Source organism: Pelobates fuscus, chromosome 2, assembly GCF_036172605.1.
Source record: "Pelobates fuscus isolate aPelFus1 chromosome 2, aPelFus1.pri, whole genome shotgun sequence".
Taxonomy (NCBI): Eukaryota; Metazoa; Chordata; class Amphibia; order Anura; family Pelobatidae; genus Pelobates; species Pelobates fuscus.
Window position 1 is genome coordinate 364,726,397 of NC_086318.1, and position 21,300 is coordinate 364,747,696.

Sequence of the window (21,300 nt, forward strand, 5' to 3'; positions counted from 1 at the left end):
GTTGGTGTGGCTGAACCGTGTGGCTGGGGACAATGCCAGGCTGCTGCGCTGGAGTTTGCGCTGCAGCCTTTTGACTTCACGATTCATTACCGTCCAGGGAAGCAGAATGGTAATGCCGACGGGTTGTCCAGACAAACTGAACTTGAAAAATGATCTGTGAGTACTCCTCCGGACATCCCCAAGCCGATCCGTTAGGATCAGACTGTGTATGCCAGCTTGGTTCTGGGGGAGCATTGTGGCAAACCTAGCCACTTCAGACAATCAAACTGTGACTTTAAAGGTTGTCCAGAACACTGCTGCACTACTATGTTTAAACGCATTTTGTTACTGTATGGAAAATGGCTGTTTGCCTGTATACCTAGAGCATTCGTATGCTAGCAGCCGAAAGCCGCTAGCATTTACATGGTTGTTTCACGAACAGCAACTTTACCGGCAGTTCGTGAAACGAACCAAGTACCGAACCCGAGCCCACACACTGAGGGTCGTGTGGCACCATTACCAGATTGCAACATTGTTGCAATCGAACAGCAACTTTACCGGCTGTTCGTGAAACGAACCAAGTACCGAACCCGAGCCCACACACTGAGGGTCGTGTGGCACCATTACCAGATTGCAACATTGTTGCAATCGGTAGTTAAGAGCTTTCCTGGGTGGCCATCGTTCGACTACCGACCACGCGGCGGTCGGCCATCTTGGATCCTTTGTCTAACCAGCGGTGTTTGGTACTTTTAGACGAACGTAATAAGAAAGTGTATTTTGTGCGGCGGTCGGTTGTTTTAGCTGGGATCTGAGCGGTATTCCCACGAAATGTGCACTCAGACCCCAGCTATCTACCGAACGTCCGTTCGTCTGAATAACATGAATATTGTGAAAGTTGAGAATTTAAATGTAAAATGCCAGTTCTGCTGCACGGAGGGATAATCCAATTAATGGTATATTCCAGTGGGAGTATCCCTCTCGTCCAGCAGTGCCTGATGGGAGAAATGCTCAGAATGTTAAGTCCCCCATGATGTAGTCCCTTACTGTATTACCCCTGCTATGTCAGTAAGGAAACCCCTTGCAATAAAGACCTCAGTTGACTCCCAGAACTGTGTTTCGTCCGGTTACTGGGGGATTTGGGACATTGCCTTACTTTTCAGCGCTTGACTGTAGATTACCTTCTGTACCAGTGGAGATCGTGGATTTTAATAGTGCAGCTCCGCTACACACGCCTTCCCTCTGATTTATTTTAAACTCTGCCTCGAGTAGTCAACATGGCAGATGGCCCGCTTAGTGCAGTCCTGGACCTGTACTTCTGAAGGATTTCCTATGCTTCTGATAATCAGAAGCCCTTGTGTAACAGCTCAGTGTGGAGCTCCCTCACTTGCGTCCACTTCTCTTGGCCCATCTCCCGGATGTGAAGTAATTTATTTTATGTTTTGAGTATTTTAAAGGTTTTCTCTAAGCACTATAACCACTTCAGCTTGCAGTTCCACTCATCCTAAGAGCACTAGGCATAGTTAATTGGATAATAGATTCTGCTGGAAAGAGAGGAGTCTACTTGCAGCTGCAGACAGACAAGGTAAACAGTACACTGTTAATGTTTCAAATGTTTTAAATGTATTCATTGGCAACATAAAATTAATGTCAGCAGACTGAAGTGGGTATGGTTCCTGGAGTCTATGGGTCACTGTTTAGTAGAGATTATTGGTCTCTGACAACTGAAACCCTGGCCTCCAATAAAGAAATGGTGAAGATGCAGTAATTGGCTGAGGGCGTCAGTTATGTGCTATGTTGGCCGTAATGCACAGGGCCACATGTGGCGAAAACCAAACACGGCATAACAGCATAAACACCTCATACCAACTGACCAGCAAGCACAGTGATGGAGGATTGATGACCTGGGCTTGTTTTGCGGCCACAGGACCTGGGAACCTTGCAGTCATTGAGTCAACCATGTACTCCTCTGTAGTCCACAGTCAAATGTGAGGCCATCTGTCTGACAGCTAAAGCTTGGCCAAAACTGGAAAATACAACAGGACAACAAACCCAAGCACACCAGCAAATCTACAACAGAAAATAATCAAGGTGTTGTAATGGCTCAGTCAAAGTCCAGACCTCATCCCGATTGAAATTATGTGGTGGGACCCTATGAGAACTGTGCATAAACAAATGCTAGTAAATCCCAATGAACTGAAGCAACATTGTCAAGAAGAGCGGGACCAAAATTCCTCCACAACGATGTGAGAGACTGATAAAGCAATACAGAAAAAGATTACTTCAAGTTGTTGCTGCTAAAGCTATTGAATCAGGTGTACTTACTTTTTCATACATGGCTTCTCCAGTGTAATATGTCATGTGTTGTTGTTTATCTGAGGTTGTATTTACCTAATGTTAAGACCTGCTAAGGAACAGATGATTGTTATTATGTCCTGGTATGTACAGTATGTGTGTGTATCTGTGTGTCAATGTGAATTTGTATGTGTGTCTCAGTGTTTATTTGTACTGTCATTGTATCTGTGTGTCAGTATGCATTTGTATCTGTTATTGTATCTGTGTCCGTGTGTATTTTTATGTCATTGTATCTGTGTGTCAGTGTTTATTTGTACTGTCATTGTATCTGTGTGCCAGTGTGTATTTGTATGTGATTGCATCTTTGTGCCAGTGTGTATTTGTATGTGTGTGTCAGTATGTATTTGTATCTTTGTGCCAGTGTGTATTTGTATCTGTGTGTCACTATGCATTTGTATCTGTCATTGTATCTTTTTGCCAGTGTGTATTTGTATGTCATTGTATCGTGTCAGTGTGTGTTTGTATCTTTCATTGTATCTGTGTATCTGTCATTGTATATGTATGTCAGTATGTGTTTGTATCTGTCATTGTATCTGTGTGTCGGTATGCATTTGTATCTGTTATTGTATCTGTGTCAGTGTATGTGTTTGTATCTGTGTCATTGTGTATGTGCCACGCCTGTTGATTAATACTGCAACTAGTCCCAGTTTCAACTCTAAAAGTTATGGTGAGCCTAAATATCCAGTATATATGTATTAATAAGCATGACTAAATAAAGAATGCAATATATAATTATTAATCCACATTAAGTAGAATGCAGAGTTATTGTCAGCAGAGTTTAACAAAATGGTTCACAGCAGAGATCTCAGCAAACATCTTCTCCCAGGAGGAGAGGAAGTGGCGGACAGTCAACTGACTGAGGTCCCTGTGACTCACTTGGCGCTCTCCCACTCCTGGCGTGCTTGCCCACATCTGAAATGGCAGCCGTGCATGTGAGAAATGAGCGTGGTTACAGCTTTACGAGGCGTGGCTTCGCGTCAAGTGTGATAGCAGCTGTATGAGCGAGAGGGCGTGGCATACACCATCACGGGGCGTGGTTAATGGAAGCCGTGGGCGTGGTCTATTTGCAGTTGTGAACCGGGTGATCAGTGCTCAGTGCGTGTCAGGGTCCCTCCTGGTATACAGCTGCCTTCAATCCCCCTGACCTACAACCATAACCACTGCCTCTGTCCATAGACCAGCATGGCGTCCCTGGCAGTGGAGGACACCAGTAAGGGCAAGGTAACTGCATCTTATTATATACAGCTCCATCTTCATTAGTTTTCAGAATGCCATACATTAGGAGGACACTTCCTGATTCCACTTCCACATAACCCATATATCACTCTCACTTCTCCTACCTTGTTAAAGGGACAGCCAGTATAACCCCTGCAAGCATGCACAAAAAACTAACTACTTCTATATTTAATTTCTGGGTAAGAGTACTTAATATCCAATTGCTTCCAGTGAACATGCTAATTGTGCATATTAATTTGTTGACACAGTAAAAGCACTGAATACTGCTGCACAAGAGGTTATTGTTGAAAGAGATATATGTATGCATATCATTGCAGTGAATGGGTTTTCTGCTTTATGTATCTTTTTTTATTTATTTTCATTTTTTGTGTGTAGAATTATGCATTAAACTCTGCAGAGCTGAAAGATGTAGGCTAGCATAGCAGAGGTAAAGAATTCATACATTCTGGCTATGTTGGCCAAAATGTATTGCAATTATCCGTTTCATAAATAAAGTATAGTTTTCCTTTAAAGTTGTTCTGTGTCTCTCTTTTGTCACTTTTTACCCCCTCGCAAAAAAAAAGTCGTTTTTTGTTTTTTTGGGAGGGGGGAGAAAAAAGTGACAAAGTTTACTATTAACTTTTATTTATTTAGTGGAAATCCCTCTGTGAGGTTAGTAAAGTTTTAAATTCCCAAATTTAGTATAAATAGCAAAACTAGGCTATTATTATTATTATTATTATTATTGTTATTATGTTATTTATATAGTGCCATCAAATTCCGCAGCGCTTTACAGTGGCTGGGCGAACAGACATGTTGTTGCAACCAGACAAGTTGGACGCACAGGAACAGAGGGGTTTAGGGCCCTGCTCAATGAGCTTAGATGTTAGAGGGAGTAGGGTAAAGTGACACAAAAGGTAAGGATAGTATTAGACTAGTGACAGTTGCAAGAGAGGAATCAGTCGGGAGCTATTAACAGTTTAATTAATAGGCTTTTATGAAGAAGTGGGTTTTTAATTATTTTTTTTGAAGGAGTGGAGACTGGGTGACAAAGGTTATTCATTCAAAGTGAATTTCAAATTTAAAGCTAGAGTAGTGATACTCAAAGTATAGCCGAGAATGTGTACAGTTTGGCTATTTTTACCTAAATAATATTTCCGCAAAGCCTTAAAGGGTAACTCCTTTAACTAAATGGAAGACCAGTAAAATTCTCATGGTAAGAATGTAGGTTAAAAGAACCAAGCTGTGATGACTGCAGTTAGATAACTTTTAGTGAATAAACTGTTAATATGTGATTTGTCAGGAATACAAAGTGAATTTTAAAATCTTGAATGTGTTTTAATTGGCTGTTTTAATGTTTAATGTTCTTCTCCATAAATCACAGTTTGTTGAGAACAATTTGGTGCACTCTGAATGTGCCTCACGATTGCTTCCAAAATCCCAGTTTGGTTAGCTAGGAATATTGGTATTCACTTAAGAGCAGAGGTTAATTTTGCACTTGGCCTGCCTGCTACCATCGCTGTGAAATAAAATTTATTTGGAAGCTTTTTAACGAAGAACAAGCTGGTAGAAGATTTCACCCTCTTGGTTTTGTTAGATTTGGGGTTAAAAAAAGATTGTAGGAATTACGACAATCTTTTTTTTTTTTTTTTTTAAATTAAAAAAAAATAAATCAATTCTTTAGGTGAAGGAGCAGGAGAAATTTAAAAAAAAATCTTTTTTTTTTTTTTTTTTTTTTTTTACATTTCTATATCTTGTGTTCTATATTTGCTTACATATCTGGCTGGTCAAAATATGTAAATTGGGCAACTCTGAAAAAGGCGTGTTTTTTTTATTTTTTGCCTTTGCTGCATGATCACCCTAACCTCAACCAAGAGCTGTAGCTCAGAAGTGATGGATAGAAAAACTGGTGGATAAATAGATGTTTGAAGTTCTGTAACCTTTGCTCTTTGTAGTGTTCATCTGTGGCTGCTTAGCTTCTTTTGCTGAATCAAGTAACAGTTCTGGATGGATCATGTCCTACAGAAAACCAGATCATGGGTTTAAAGGAACGTTATATCATTAGGAATACAAACCTGTATTCCTAATGTTATAGGGTTCTCTCTGACCTTATTGACATATGGAGGTTTTTTTTTTTTTTTTCCAGTGCCCAGATCCAGTTCCTGCAGCTGCTTGATCTGCTTCCTGCAACTACATGCCAACTTTTTTTTTTTTTTTTTTTTGGGTGATTTTTCTTTTTTGTTTATGGAGAATTTGGGTCGAAAAGTGCATGCTCACCCAGCACTGCACTTCTCCAGTGAAATGGAAGGTAGCTGTGAGAACAGAATTTGACTGGCATTGCTATTATTATTATTATTATTATTATTATTATTATTATTATTATTGCCATTTATATAGCTCCAACAGATTCCATAGTGCTTTACAATATTATGAGAGGGGGGATTTAACTATAAATGGGACAATTACAAGAAAACTTACAGGAACGATAGGTTGAAGAGGACCCTGCTCAAACGATCTTACAGCATATAGGAATCTACTAAACAACAATGCTTTACATTGCAGGGTTAAAGCTAAAGGATCACTGCACATAAATGATTTAATTGAGATAGTTCTGTGTAATTGCTTCATAGATATTGTCTTGTAATGAGTGACCAAACTGACAATGGTAGCTCTACCTAGTCAAGCAGAGGAAGAATACAGAAGACAAAGTAGTCTCCACTATAGGGAAAAAGAAAGATAGAAATAACGGATTAGGAGTGAGGAAGAGAAGAGGAACCGATATAAGCATGGTAAGTTTAGGGTGACATAACCACTTTAAATAGGCTTGGGCAAAGGTCAGATATTTGAAAACTATTTAGTCCTATAAGCTAAAAGGATGCCCGAGACCTGCAGATCCCTTAAATGAACACTTAGTCTTAATAATACAAACATGTATTCTTAACATAGTTACATAGGCTGAAAAGAGACATGTGTCCATCAAGTTAAAGGACCACTCTAGTGCCAGGAAAACATACTCGTTTTCCTGGCACTAGAGTGCCCTGAGGGTGCCCCCACCCTCAGGGTCCCCCTCCCGCCCGGCTCTGGAAAGGGGAAAAGGGGTAAAACTTACCTTTTTCCAGCGCTGGGCGGGGAGCTCTCCTCCTCCTCTCCGCCTCCGTTCCGCCCCGTCGGCTGAATGCGCACGCGCGTCAAGAGTTGCGCGCGCATTCAGCCGGTCGCATAGGAAAGCATTTACAATGCTTTCCTATGGACGCTTGCGTGCTCTCACTGTGATTTTCACAGTGAGAATCACGCAAGCGCCTCTAGCGGCTGTCAATGAGACAGCCACTAGAGGATTTGGGGGAAGGCTTAACCCATTAATAAACATAGCAGTTTCTCTGAAACTGCTATGTTTATAAAAAAATGGGTTAACCCTAGCTGGACCTGGCACCCAGACCACTTCATTAAGCTGAAGTGGTCTGGGTGCCTAGAGTGGTCCTTTAAGCCTTCCTCACATTTGTTTTTTGCGGTTGATCCAAAAGAAGGCAAAGAAAAAAACAGTTTGAAGCACTTCCAATTTTGCAACAAATTAGGAAAAAATGTTCCTCTTGAACCCAGAATGGCAGTCAGATTAATCCTTGGATCAAGAAGCTATTACCCTACATTAAAAAATTATATCCTTGAATATTATTTTTTTGCAAGTAAGCATCTAGTTCCTGTTCAGTCATCTGTACAGACTCTGATAAAACCACTTCTTCAGGCAGAGATTTCCAAATCCTTATTGTTCTTATAGTAAAAAAAACTTTTCTTTGCCTTAGACGAAATCTTCTTTCTTCCAGTCTAAATGCATGACCTTGTGTCCTATGTAAAGTCCTGTTTGCGAATCGATTTCCACACAATGGTTTGTATTGGCCCCGAATATATTTGTATAATGTTAACATATCCCCTTTGAGGCAATGTTTTTCTAAACTAAAGAGGTTTAAATTTGTTAACTTTTCTTCATAGCTAAAATGTTCCATTCCTTTTATTAATTTTGTAGCCTGCCTCTGCACACTTTCTAGTGCCATAATATCATTCTTTAGAACAGGTGCCCAAAACGACACAGAATATTCAAGATGTGGTCTACCAGTGATTTATAAAGAGACAAAATTATATTCTCATCCTGAGAATTAATGCCCTTTTTCATGAAAGACAAGACCTTACTGGCCTTAGCCACTGGCGATTGACATTGCACATTTTTGCATAGTTTGTTGTCTATAACAATTCCCAAGTCCTTCTCATTTTTATCCCTAATTCGCTTCCATTAAGGGTATAAGTTGCTTGTGCATTCTTTACGCCGAAGTTGCTTGTGCATTTTTCTACATTAAATTTCATCTGCCATTTGAGTGCCTAGTCCCCCAGTCCCAGTTGCTCACATTGTATTACTTTACAGAGTTTTGTGTCATCTGCAACGTGACTTTCAATGCTTTTTTCAAGATCATTTATAAACATGTTAAATAGAAGGGGTCTCAGAACAGAACTTTGAGAAACACCCCTTGCCACCTCTGTCCAGCTTGAAAATGTACCATTAATGACAACATTCTGTACTATATTTTTAATCCTATGTTCTACCCAAGAACAAGAATATTCATCTTGACTGATTTCTTTGAGTTTGAAGACTAATCTATTGTGTGGAAAATCCAAATAGATCACATCCACTGCAGCACCCTAAACTATACTTTTACTTACTTCTTTGTAGAATGCAATCAGGTTAGTTTGACATGACCTGTGCTTCATAAAACAATGCTGATTTTTGATGATAATCACGTTCTTCTCAAGGAATTCTTGAATATTAACCTTTCACATACTTTCCCAGCCACAGATGTTAAGCTCACAGGTCTATAATTTCCAGGCAAGGATTTTGAACCCTTTTAATATAGGAACCACATCCGCCTTCCTCCAATCCTCCGGAACACTTCAAGAAAGAAAGAAATAGAATCTTGGAAGATTAAAAATAGAGGTTCACTTATTTCCACACTTAGTTCCTTAAGTACTCGTGATTGAATATCGTCAGGCCTTGGAGCTTTGTTTATATTAACTTTCTTTAGTTGCTGCAGTACTTGTCTTGAGTTGGCCAATTACAATTTTTCTGCACGGTTTTTGCAGCAACACTATAGTGCTGGAGTTCCAGTTTAGGTTCCTTTCTCCCCCTTGCAGACTGGAGTTAAAAGGTGTTTTATTTACATTTTCTCCATTGCTACCCTGGCCCCATCTCCATGGCTGAGATTATCAATTTTGATGATTTCATCCAATGCTTTCCCATAGGAAAACGTTGGGAGACTATTGCACATGAGCGGCAAATCGCTGCACTGTGTCCATCTCCTCAAAAATGTGCACTGAACCAATGCATGTTTATGGGGAACGTTGAGCATCTCCATGCAGGGCATGGAGATGCTAAAAGCAGGTGCTGTACACAATGCAACACTGAAATAGGAAGCACCTCTAGTTGCCATTAGGCAGCAATATAATTACTGCATTTTCCCTGAAAAGGCAGCATTTACATTGCTGAGCCTACAGAGACATGCTATAGACACAGGGACCACTACATGCTACAAGCTGTGGTGGTTCTGGTGACTATAGTGTCCCTTTAATAAATTAATTGAGATTACATTGCTATGGTCCTGGAGTTTTCCTTTTAACATGCAACGCTGAAATCTAATACAGGGAGTGCAGAATTATTAGGCAAATTAGTATTTTGACCACATCATCCTCTTTATGCATGTTGTCTTACTCCAAGCTGTATAGGCTTGAAAGCCTACTACCAATTAAGCATATTAGGTGATGTGCATCTCTGTAATGAGAAGGGGTGTGGTCTAATGACATCAACACCCTATATCACCTTAGAGAGAGTTCAAAGAAGGGCTACTAAACTGGTTCATGGATTGCAGGATACAACTTACCAGGAAAGGTTAAAGGATCTTAACATGTATAGCATGGATGAAAGACGAGACAGGGGGATATGATAGAAACATTTAAATACATAAAGGGAATCAACACAGTAAAGGAGGAGACTATATTTAAAAGAATAAAAACTACCACAACAAGAGGACATAGTCTTAAATTAGAGGGACAAAGGTTTAAAAATAATATCAGGAAGTATTACTTTACTGAGAGGGTAGTGGATGCATGGAATAGCCTTCCAGCTGAAGTAGTAGAGGTTAACACAGTAAAGGAGTTTAAGCATGCGTGGGATAGGCATAAGGCTATCCTAACTATAAGATAAGGCCAGGGACTAATGAAAGTATTTAGAAAACTGGGCAGACTAGATAGGCCGAATGGTTCTTATCTGCCGTCACATTCTATGTTTCTATCAGGTGTGCATAATTATTAGGCAACTTCCTTTCCTTTGGCAAAATGGGTCAAAAGAAGGACTTGACAGGCTCAGAAAAGTCAAAAATAGTGAGATATCTTGCAGAGGGATGCAGCACTCTTAAAATTGCAAAGCTTCTGAAGCGTGATCATCGAACAATCAAGCGTTTCATTCAAAATAGTCAACAGGGTCGCAAGAAGCGTGTGGAAAAACCAAGGCGCAAAATAACTGCCCATGAACTGAGAAAAGTCAAGCGTGCAGCTGCCAAAATGCCACTTGCCACCAGTTTGGCCATATTTCAGAGCTGCAACATCACTGGAGTGCCCAAAAGCACAAGGTGTGCAATACTCAGAGACATGGCCAAGGTAAGAAAGGCTGAAAGACGACCACCACTGAACAAGACACACAAGCTGAAACGTCAAGACTGGGCCAAGAAATATCTCAAGACTGATTTTTTCTAAGGTTTTATGGACTGATGAAATGAGAGTGAGTCTTGATGGGCCAGATGGATGGGCCCGTGGCTGGATTGGTAAAGGGCAGAGAGCTCCAGTCCGACTCAGACGCCAGCAAGGTGGAGGTGGAGTACTGGTTTGGGCTGGTATCATCAAAGATGAGCTTGTGGGGCCTTTTCGGGTTGAGGATGGAGTCAAGCTCAACTCCCAGTCCTACTGCCAGTTTCTGGAAGACCCCTTCTTCAAGCAGTGGTACAGGAAGAAGTCTGCATCCTTCAAGAAAAACATGATTTTCATGCAGGACAATGCTCCATCACACGCGCCCAAGTACTCCACAGCGTGGCTGGCAAGAAAGGGTATAAAAGAAGAAAATCTAATGACATGGCCTCCTTGTTCACCTGATCTGAACCCCATTGAGAACCTGTGGTCCATCATCAAATGTGAGATTTACAAGGAGGGAAAACAGTACACCTCTCTGAACAGTGTCTGGGAGGCTGTGGTTGCTTCTGCACGCAATGTTGATGGTGAACAGATCAAAACACTGACAGAATCCATGGATGGCAGGCTTTTGAGTGTCCTTGCAAAGAAAGTTGGCTATATTGGTCACTGATTTGTTTTTGTTTTGTTTTTGAATGTCAGAAATGTATATTTGTGAATGTTGAGATGTTATATTGGTTTCACTGGTAAAAATAAATAATTGAAATGGGTATATATTTGTTTTTTGTTACGTTGCCTAATAATTATGCACAGTAATAGTCACCTGCACACACAGATATCCCCCTAAAATAGCTAAAACTAAAAACTACTTCCAAAAATATTCAGCTTTGATATTAATGAGTTTTTTTGGGTTCATTGAGAACATGGTTGTTGTTCAATAATAAAATTTAATCCTCAAAAATACAACTTGCCTAATAATTCTGCACTCCCTGTATACATAGTGTATTCATAGAATTACATCTACCAGGTGACCATCCAAGATGCCCAATTCCTTAGCTATGAAGAACCATTATGGGTCAAAGTTCTAAAACTGGAACAAACAGCAGGAACATTCCATTATTTTCCCTGATGACTGCCCCAGATTTTTACCTGCTAAATAAACATTATGTGTATCAAACATAAATTGTTAAGTAAACTTCTGTCTTCAATAAACACTAATGCAGAACAGCAAACATGTAATTTAATACCTAATTAAATCCTGCAACCCTATAAGGCTGCAGAGGCGATCCTTGTACGCATGCTAATCTAAAACTCTGTGGTTAGTTACGTCACGAGACTGTACGGTAAATAAATTCAAGTGGATCTATAATCCTTTATTAAAATGGGCTCTTGTTTTCCTGTAATTCAAACTTTCGTTCCATTACTTGGTATGATCTTTATATGTTGCTTGTGTTGAAGGTGAGATTGTGATGAGGTTTGAGTACCAGTTACTTAACCCCTTAAGACCGCAGCCAAATGTACAAGTTGTGAACCAAAAAAAATGTAAACAAACCACAGATTTTGACTATATGTCTGTTCAACAATAATTTACCTCTTTCATATTAAATGCACCCACACTTATTATATATCATTTTGTTCAGGGGAAACAGGGCTTTCATTTAACATCCAATATTTAGGTATGGAACATAACGTAATATGAATAAAATATAAAAAAATGAGAGAAAATATGATTTTTTTTAAATTTTCTTAGTTCTATGTGACATTCTAACTGTGAATGTCATAATACTGTTTGCTTTTACTGCAATAAAATACACATATTTGTATTCAGCGATGTCTCACGTGTAAAACAGTACCCCCTATGTACAGGTTTTATGGTGTTTTGGGAAGTTACAGGGTCAAATATAGCATGTTACACTTTTCAGTTTTTTCACATTGAAATTTGCCAGTTTGGTTATGTTGCCTTTGAGACTGTATGGTAGCCCAGGAATGAAAATTACCCCCATGATGGCATACCATTTGCAAAAGTAGACAACCCAAGGTATTGCAAATGGGGTATGTCCAGTCTTTTTTAGTAGCCACTTGGTCACAAACACTAGCCAAAGTTAACGTTAATATTTGTTTGTGTGTGAAAAATGCAAAAAACTAATTTGAAAGCCAATTTTGGCCAGTGTTTGTGACTAAGTGGCTACTAAAAAAGACTGAACATACCCCATTTGCAATACCTTGGGTTGTCTACTTTTGCAAATGGTATGCCATTATGGAGGTAATTCTTATTTCTGGGCTACTATACGGTCTCAAAGCCAACGTAACCAATCTGGCGAATTTCATTGTGAAAAAACTGAAACGCAAGCCTTATATTTGACTCTGTAACTTTTGAAAACACCATAAAACCTGTACATGAGGGGTACTGTTATACTCAGGAGACTTTGCTGAACACAAATATTTGTGTTTCAAAACAGTAAAAAGTATGACAGCAAAAATATCGTCAGTGTAAGTGCCGTTTGTGTGCGAAAAAGGCAATAAATTTCACTTTCCCTGACGATATCATTGTTGTAATAAATTTTACGGTTTTGAAACACAAATATTTGTATTCAGCGATGTCTCCCGAGTAAAACAGTACCCCCCATGTACAGGTTTTATAGTGTCTTGGAAAGTTATAGGGTTAAATATAGTGCTAGCAAATTAAATTCCCTATACTTTCGGCCTGGGTTGTTAGGCAGGTCCCGCTAATTGTAATTAATTAGGATACCTAATTATGTAAAATTATTACATAAATATATATGTAAAATTATTATATATACACGTGTGTGTATATATATATATGTATATATATGTATATAATTTTTTTACTATTATTTTTATTTATATATAGGTATACATATAGTGATGTATACGTATATACTTGGGTATATTATTTCGTTCTACGTGTATTTTGATATCTATATATATATATATATATATATATATATATATATATATATATATATATATATCTATATATATATATATATATATATATAGATAGATAGATATATATATATTATCAAAATACAGTTAGAACGAAATTACACACATATATATTTTTAATTATTTATTTTTTTATTTTAATTTTTTTTACGTATTTACATATTTTTTTATTATAATATATATATATATATAATTATGTATATATTTAATCAATATCCTTCTACGTGTATTTTGATATTAATATATATATATATATATAATTATATATATAAATATTAAAATACACTTAGTGTATGTGTAAATGTGTGCGTATATATATATATTATATATAGATCATATATATAATATATATATATAAATGATGTAAGTGTATTTTATTTTTAACTCTAATTTATTTATTTTTTTACATTAAGGGGTTAATAGGGGAGGAGAGGGGCAGAGAGAGAGTCAGCCAGTGATTTTACATCACTGGCTGACACACAGGATCAGTGATCACAGTGACAGGCTGTCACTGTGATCACCTCCTGCAGATCGCGGTAATTGGCCACAGGGGGAGTGCCTGGGTGGCCAGGCATGCCCCCCACCGCGATCTGCAGGGGGATCCTGCCTGCAGTTACTATGTGTCAGCCAATAGGCTGACACATAGTAACCTCTGATCGCAGTGACAGGCTGTCACTGCGATCAGATCGCAGGGAGAGGCTGTCTCTGCATTCAGATCGCAGAGACAGCCTCTCCCTGCGATCATACTCTGCAGATCGCGGTCACTGACCGCAGGGGGACTGCCTGGGGGGCCAGGCATGTCCCCCGACCGCGATCTGCTGCAGAGAATTCCGCCGGCTCCATGTGTCAGCCGATTTTAAAATCGGCTGACACATGGTAAATACCGATCGCAGTGACAGCCTGTCACTGCGATCGGAAGCTGCAGACCGCGGTCCCCAGGCACAGGGGGGCTGCCTGGGGGGCCAGGCATGCCCCCCGACCGCGATCTGCAGCGGCCATGTTCCGCCGGCCACGTGGGGCTGAAGACCGCCCAGGACGTACTATGCCGTCCTGCGGCGTTTAGAGCCACCAAAATAAGGACGGCATAGTACGTCCTGCGGTCTTAAGGGGTTAAATGCACCCCCCATTATTATATATCATTTTATTCAGGGGAAACGGGGCTTTCGTTTAACATCAAATATTTAGGTATGGAACATAATTTAATATGAAAAAAATATTTAAAAAATGGGAGAAAATAAGAATTGTTTAAATTTGTTTAGTTCTACGTGACATTCTAACTGTGAATGTCATAATACTGTTTGCTTTTACTGCAATACAATACACATATTTGTATTCAGCGATGTCTCGCGTGTAAAACAGTACCCCCTATGTACAGGTTTTATGGTGTTTTGGGAAGTTACAGGGTCAAATATAGCGTGTTACATATTTCAGTTTTTTTACATTGAAATTCGCCAGATTGGTTACGTTGCCTTTGAGACCATATGGTAGCCCAGAAATAAGAATTACCCCCATGATGGCATACCATTTGCAAAAGTAGACAACCCAAGGTATTGCAAATTGAGTATGTCCAGTCTTTTTTAGTAGCCACTTGGTCACAAACACTGGCCAAAGTTAGTGTTAATATTTGAAAATGCAAAAAACTAATTTGAACGCAAATTTTGGCCAGTGTTTGTGACTAAGTGGCTACTAAAAAAACTGAACATACCCTATTTGCAATACCCTGGGTTGTCTACTATTGCAAATGGTATGCCATCATGGGGATAATTTTCATTCCTGGGCTACCATACGGTCTCAAAGGCAACCTGGCGAATTTTAATGTGAAAAAACTGAAACGCAAACCTTATATTTGACTCTGTAACTTTTGAAAACACCATAAAACCTGTACATGAGGGGTACTGTTATACTCAGGAGACTTCGCTGAACACAAATATTAGTGTTTCAAAACAGTAAAACGTATCACAACAATTATATCGTCAGTGTAAGTGCCATTTGTGTGTGAAAAATGCAAAAAATGTCACTGTCACTGACGATATCGTCGTTGTAATATATTTTACTGTTTTGAAACACTAATATTTGTGTTCAGCGAAGTCTTCCGAGTAAAACAGTACCCCCCATGTACAGGTTTCATGGTGTCTTGGAAAGTTACAGAGTTAAATATAGTGCTAGACAATGTAATTCCCTGAACTTTTGGCCTGGGTTGGCAGGCAGGTCCTGCAAATTGTAATTAATAAAATGACCTAATTATGTAAAATTATTACATAAATATATGCGTAGAATTATTATATATATATATATATATATGTGTGTATATATATATATATATGTGTGTATATATATGTATATAATTTTTTTAAATTATTTTTATTTATATATAGGTATATACATAGTGATATATACGTATATACTTATGTATATAGATATATATATTATTTCGTTCTACATGTATTTTGATATCAATATATATATATATTAATTTTAAAATACAGTTAGAACGAAATTACGCATGTTTATATATTTTTTATCTATTTTTTTTTATTTTTTTATTTATTTTTTTTAACGTATTTATATATTTATTTATTTTTTATTATATATAAATATATATATATAATGAAAATTATATACATATTTAATCAATATCATTGTACGTGTATTTTGATATTAATATATATATATAATTATGTATATATTAATATTAAAATACACGTAGACAGTGTATGCATGTGTATGTGTGTATATGTGTGTGTATATATATACTTAGATCATATATATAATGTATATATAATTTATTTTTACACTGTTTTAACATTTTTTATTTTTTTTTCAGACAGCAGGGGGAGTACCTGTCATTACAGGCACTCCCCCTGCTGGCAATGCCTTGGACGGCTATGCCGTCCATGTGATCGCGGGGTCCTCGCAAGGACCTCGCGATCACATGGCCCTGGGCGGCTGAAGAGGACGCAGGGGGACTCCCTGGGCTCCCAGGTAAGTCCCCCATACCGCGATCGCCGGCGTGGGATCGCCGGCGACCGGGTAAGTACATAAGATCGCAGGACGTACTATGCCGTCCTGCGGCTTTTAGAGCCACCAAAATAAGGACGGCATAGTACGTCCTGCGGTCTTAAGGGGTTAAGTATTGCAGGCTTGTGGGAGATTTGATATTTTCTGGCAGTGGGTTCCACAGTGGCGGACCTGTGTATGAGAACATTGCATGACCCACTCCCTTGTTGAGATGGAGAGTCTGGTGATGGAAGTGGACTTGAGAACATAACTTGGTAGTCGTTCTGTTTCTTGCTATAAAAATGTTTGAACGTTATTTTTGTAATTTTGCTGCTGTTTTCACAAAATCCACAAGGGTTTGATTTTTCCCATCGTGCTCCCTTCATCATTAATTTTATATTTTCACTAACAATATTCTTTCTGTGTTGGTTTTTTACACACTAATTCAGCTTTCTGGATTGTTACCATCAAGGCAAAGTTAAAGAGATCCTATAGTGCCAGTAAAACAAAGCAGTTTTCCTGGCACTGTAGGTTTAAAAGGTGCCCCCCCGCCCCCCACCTAGCTTACCTGAATCCAGCGCTGATGTCGCTTGGCGCTGGGTGAGGCTCAGCCCATGCTCCTCCCCTAATGACCAATAATGGCCGACCTAGCATTAGCATTTCCCCGATAGGAAAGCATTATTCAATGCTGCCTATAGAGAAAATCTGACTCTGGAGGTCCTCATGCAGAGCGTGAGGACGTCCAGCTTCAGATAACGGACCAATGGTCCGTTACGATTCCGAAAGCGCCCCTAGAAGAGTGCAGACTTTGAGCTGCAATGTAAACATTGCAGTTCTCTGAAACAGCAATGTTTTACATTGCAGCACTAAGTGCAAAAGGGCCACAGCACACAGACCACTTCATTGAGCTAAAGCGTTCTGGGTGCCTACAGTGTCCCATTAAATCGATATTTAAAAAATATTTTTTTTGTGCAAGCCAAACTGTCAATAGATATACAAACCAACACATTTTTGATCTCTCTGTGGCATATCTAGACATGTCTTTAATTTATATTCTGATCTTTTCAAATCTACATGATTGGTCAGGTATTGCCTAGCACTATGGAGAGGTATTTCTTCTTCTGTAGGTTTTTTTTTTCTCCTTTCTTCTTCTTCCTTTCATTACGGTATTTACTGTTCTATTACTTACTGGTCCCATATAATAAAAAAAATATCTTTTACTCACCCTGCAAATGCTAGCAAATGTTTTGTTGAGTTGTCCTGTGGAGAGAATTATCCTACAATGTCCTATGTAATTATTTTCATCAACCATGGTAGGTTTGAAATTTGCATATTATGCCAGGCTGCAGAACAGTCTTACATTTTTAAACTACTGACTAAAAAAAATAAATTAAATAAAACCACCCTGTATTTTTCAAATTTTGTTTTGAGAACACAAATCTGCACTTCTATGTACTGCGAATGTTTTGCAAAATCAGTTGCTGAAAAAGTTATAGATGCCAAACCTCATGACCTATGTCTTGGCACATTGACAACCAAGTGTTCAAATGTTTGGCTATTCAATTAATTTACTATGATCAGGCTTATAATTGATTATCTGAGATCTCCATAAAAAGCAATAATTTATATTTATTGAGTTGTATCAACTGTATTTTGATACCCTTTTTTTTTTTTAATATAATTTTTTTGTGTCCTATAAATGCATTTTTATGTAAACAGGCATGCTTTACTGTATCAATCAGACCTCCCCATTGATGTAGATTAATGGGATTTCTTTAGATAACTGGAATTAATGGCTAATCTCATAATCTGCTTGTGCTGTACCTCGCCGCAGCTATGGTATCAGCTGGCTAAAATGCAAAGCTGCCCATGTAACACAACACTTAAAATGTCTTACTCTTTCATAGAAAGCAACAGACCGTTTACTACAAGGCTGATGATGGCAGAGCAGGGAAATTTTTCCTAGCACAATGGACAGTGCTACGAGAGAGAACAGAGAAGAGGATGTTATTCAATGAATATATGGATTGTCTGGGAAGAAATTATTATCCTTTTCATAAATAACAGGCTAAACGGTTTAGTATAAGACAGACAGGCAGTAGTTTGGAGATAAGCTCTTCTGGGTAATACAATCCCTTCTGGTTATGGTCAGATCAAGTAAATGACTTGGAATTGTTCCCAGTGGAGGCTGAATTTCACATAAGGTCAAAGGTACCATACACGTGCACAAGACTGATGCATAAGGGGAAAAAAATCCTCAGAAACGTGAACTAAAATGAATATAAGGTAAGCATGAAAACTATAAAAAATATAGGAGATGGCTTTAAGATACATTATACTCCAAGCACCATAACCACTACATTTTCTGTAGTGTCACATTTGCTGTAGTGCCCCTTTAATGCTGGATGCTGGTGTCTTCCTGCAGTAAGAGTAGGACACTCCCGCACAGATGTTTTGTTAGTGTTCCTAAGATAAATTGTACTGTGCAGAGCCAGCTCATTGGCTGAGGACATTAGCATATCGCTCTCAGCCAGTAAGCAAAGTAAGCCCTGGGCCGCCCCGGTTAGTTGTCCGATCATTCGCAAAGGGTTTGCTTAGTTATATTGGGGAGCGGCACCATAACTGCCACAACGTGCTGTAGTGGTTACGGTGCTTGGGATGTTGCGTTTAAAAAAAAAATAAATAAATTAAATAGTTCAGTGCATGTCTGTTCTGATTCAGATAAAATAAAATCCACTTGTCCACAAGCCACTGACGAGTGAAAATTCATGACTTGTTAGTGTGCCATGGAACCTTGAATACTTGAAGTAGCAAGTAACTACTAAGCCGGTCTAGTAGCATAGGATTTGAAAATGTGATCCTGCCCTATTGAACTTGGCACTGCCACTTTTATAACTTCTCAACCAAGCCTAGAAATCTATATGGGCAATTTATTTTGGGGATTCCCCCGTGATGCATTATGGAGATTATGTAGCTAAAAAAAAATAGTTGTTTATGAATTTCCATTGTCTGCTGCTAGTCTGTAGATTGTGCAGGGATTAGAAAGTGCTCGAGATTTCACAGCCAATGCTGGCCCTCCAGATGTTTTAGACCAGGGGTGATGCTTTGCATGCCTTTAGGATGCTTTTTTAGAATGGCAAAGCATCATGGGGGCTATAGTTTTAAAACCTCTGGCAATCTACTTTTTGGGCACCCCTGCCTTAGCTATTCCTGCAGTGGATCAGGTAAAGATCACAAATATTTTCACCTATGGAATGACAATAAAAATAATAATTATAATTATATTAATGAGTTCTGATTCCTTTTTATATTCTACAGTAAGCAACAACCCTGGCCTGTCTATTGTACATTATAGTGACACAAGGGGTTGTGTGAATAGGAGGCGTTTGTGTTTGTCCACTGTAGATATCTTTTACTTCTTCCTTGTGGCCTGGCTGGCACGCTCCAAATTGCTACAGAGATCTGACTTATGTTATTATGTTACTAATATTGTAAAGCGCTACGGAATCTGTTGGCGCTATATAAATGGCAATAATAATAATAATAATGATGATACTTGACCAACAGTGATCCAGGCTGACCTCTCAAGGGGAGGGGTATGCAACCAAAGAAGAACCTTGGAGAGATAATGCATTACGATTGGGCTCTGTCAAAAATGAGATGTAAATTATGGAATACAAGGGATCCGAAATAGAATTCATTATTCCAAAGTTGGAATTCATTATTGGAAAGTGGGTGTGAAGCTTGGTTAGTTAGGACTTGAACATGGCAAAGTTACATGTTATTAAAAATTACCTTACTTTAAAGGAACACTATAGTCACCTAAATTACTTTAGCTAAATAAAGCAGTTTTAGTGTATAAATCATTCCCCTGCAATTTCACTGCTCAATTCACTGTCATTTAGGAGTTAAATCACTTTGTTTCTGTTTATGCAGCCCTAGCCACACCTCCCCTGGCTATGATTGACAGAGCCTGCATGAAAAGAAAACTGGTTTCACTTTCAAACAGATGTAATTTACCTTAAATAATTGTATCTCAATCTCATAATTGAACTTTTTTTTATTTTTTTTATTTCAAAGATAAGAGTCATTCCGAGACGTGCAAGTCTCCATGTACAGTTATTAGCAATATTCAGAACACAACGTGTGTCCAACCATAGAGAAACAATAGAGCACAAATATTAACTTGTGGGCGCGCAGGCCCCATGGAGCAGTGGACTCGCAGGTCCTCGTCAGTGATCAAAACTTCTCCGCTATGCTTCACATAACCATATTATCAGATGATAGCTGTCTCGTGGTAGAGTGAATCTGGGGTCACATAAAATCGTAATAGGCACTGTATATTCAATCACGCCTAAGATTCAGGACATGCCGTGTGTCCCTTTGGGAGAAAACAAAAGAACAAAAACACATTCTTGTGGGCGCGCAGGCCGTATGAAGCTCAGAGCTCGCAGGTCTTCTTCAGAAGTCTACAAGCAACATTTGGTCTGACTAGATCTGTAGCTATCATGAGTTTGGTCTGGTGATATATAGGATCGTAATGGGCACTGCGAGTTCGGCTACCGACCAGGTCTTCAGATGTATAGGTCGGTTAGGCCGATGGGCAGAGTTGTGTACATTAGCCGTCAGTGCCCAGTGCTCATGATCATTCAGCCTAGTGTGTCTGCTTGCTCTTGGTTACGGGTCTCCGTCTCTCTAGTCGGTGCGAAGTAAGTGAGTCAGGGAAAAAGGGGGGTAGGGTTCAGGTAGGGGAGGGGGGATAGGGTTAGTCTACTGTCTCTGCATTTGTTGGTCTTGGGGTATCGGTCGTGTGGTCCGTTAGCATGGACTGGAATTCCGGTTTCGTTGTCATCAGTATCCACTGCGTCCATATGTCTAGGTAAGTCTGCTGTTGTTTTTGCGGGCCAGCCGCGTACATGATAAGTTCCTCAACTGCTCTGAGGTCCTCCATTTGGGCAAACCACTGGGATAAGGGCGGGGCCGTTTTTCTCTTCCAAAACTGTGGGATTAATTGTTTTGCTACATTAATGATCCGGATCGTGAGTGTCTTTTTATATTTGGATGTGGGGGTGG

The 21,300-nt window shown here is 39.0% G+C and overlaps 1 protein-coding gene across 1 annotated transcript in view; it reads left to right on the plus strand.

Moving 5' to 3' along the window:
• The first annotated feature begins 3,370 nt into the window (after positions 1–3,370).
• Positions 3,371–21,300, plus strand: part of SNX5 (sorting nexin 5) — a 95,848-nt gene continuing 77,918 nt past the window's right edge. The window contains exon 1 of the mRNA XM_063441386.1: positions 3,371–3,552. Coding sequence (XP_063297456.1) covers positions 3,514–3,552 — 39 coding nt within the window. The 5' untranslated portion in view covers positions 3,371–3,513. The remainder of the gene's footprint in view (positions 3,553–21,300) is intronic.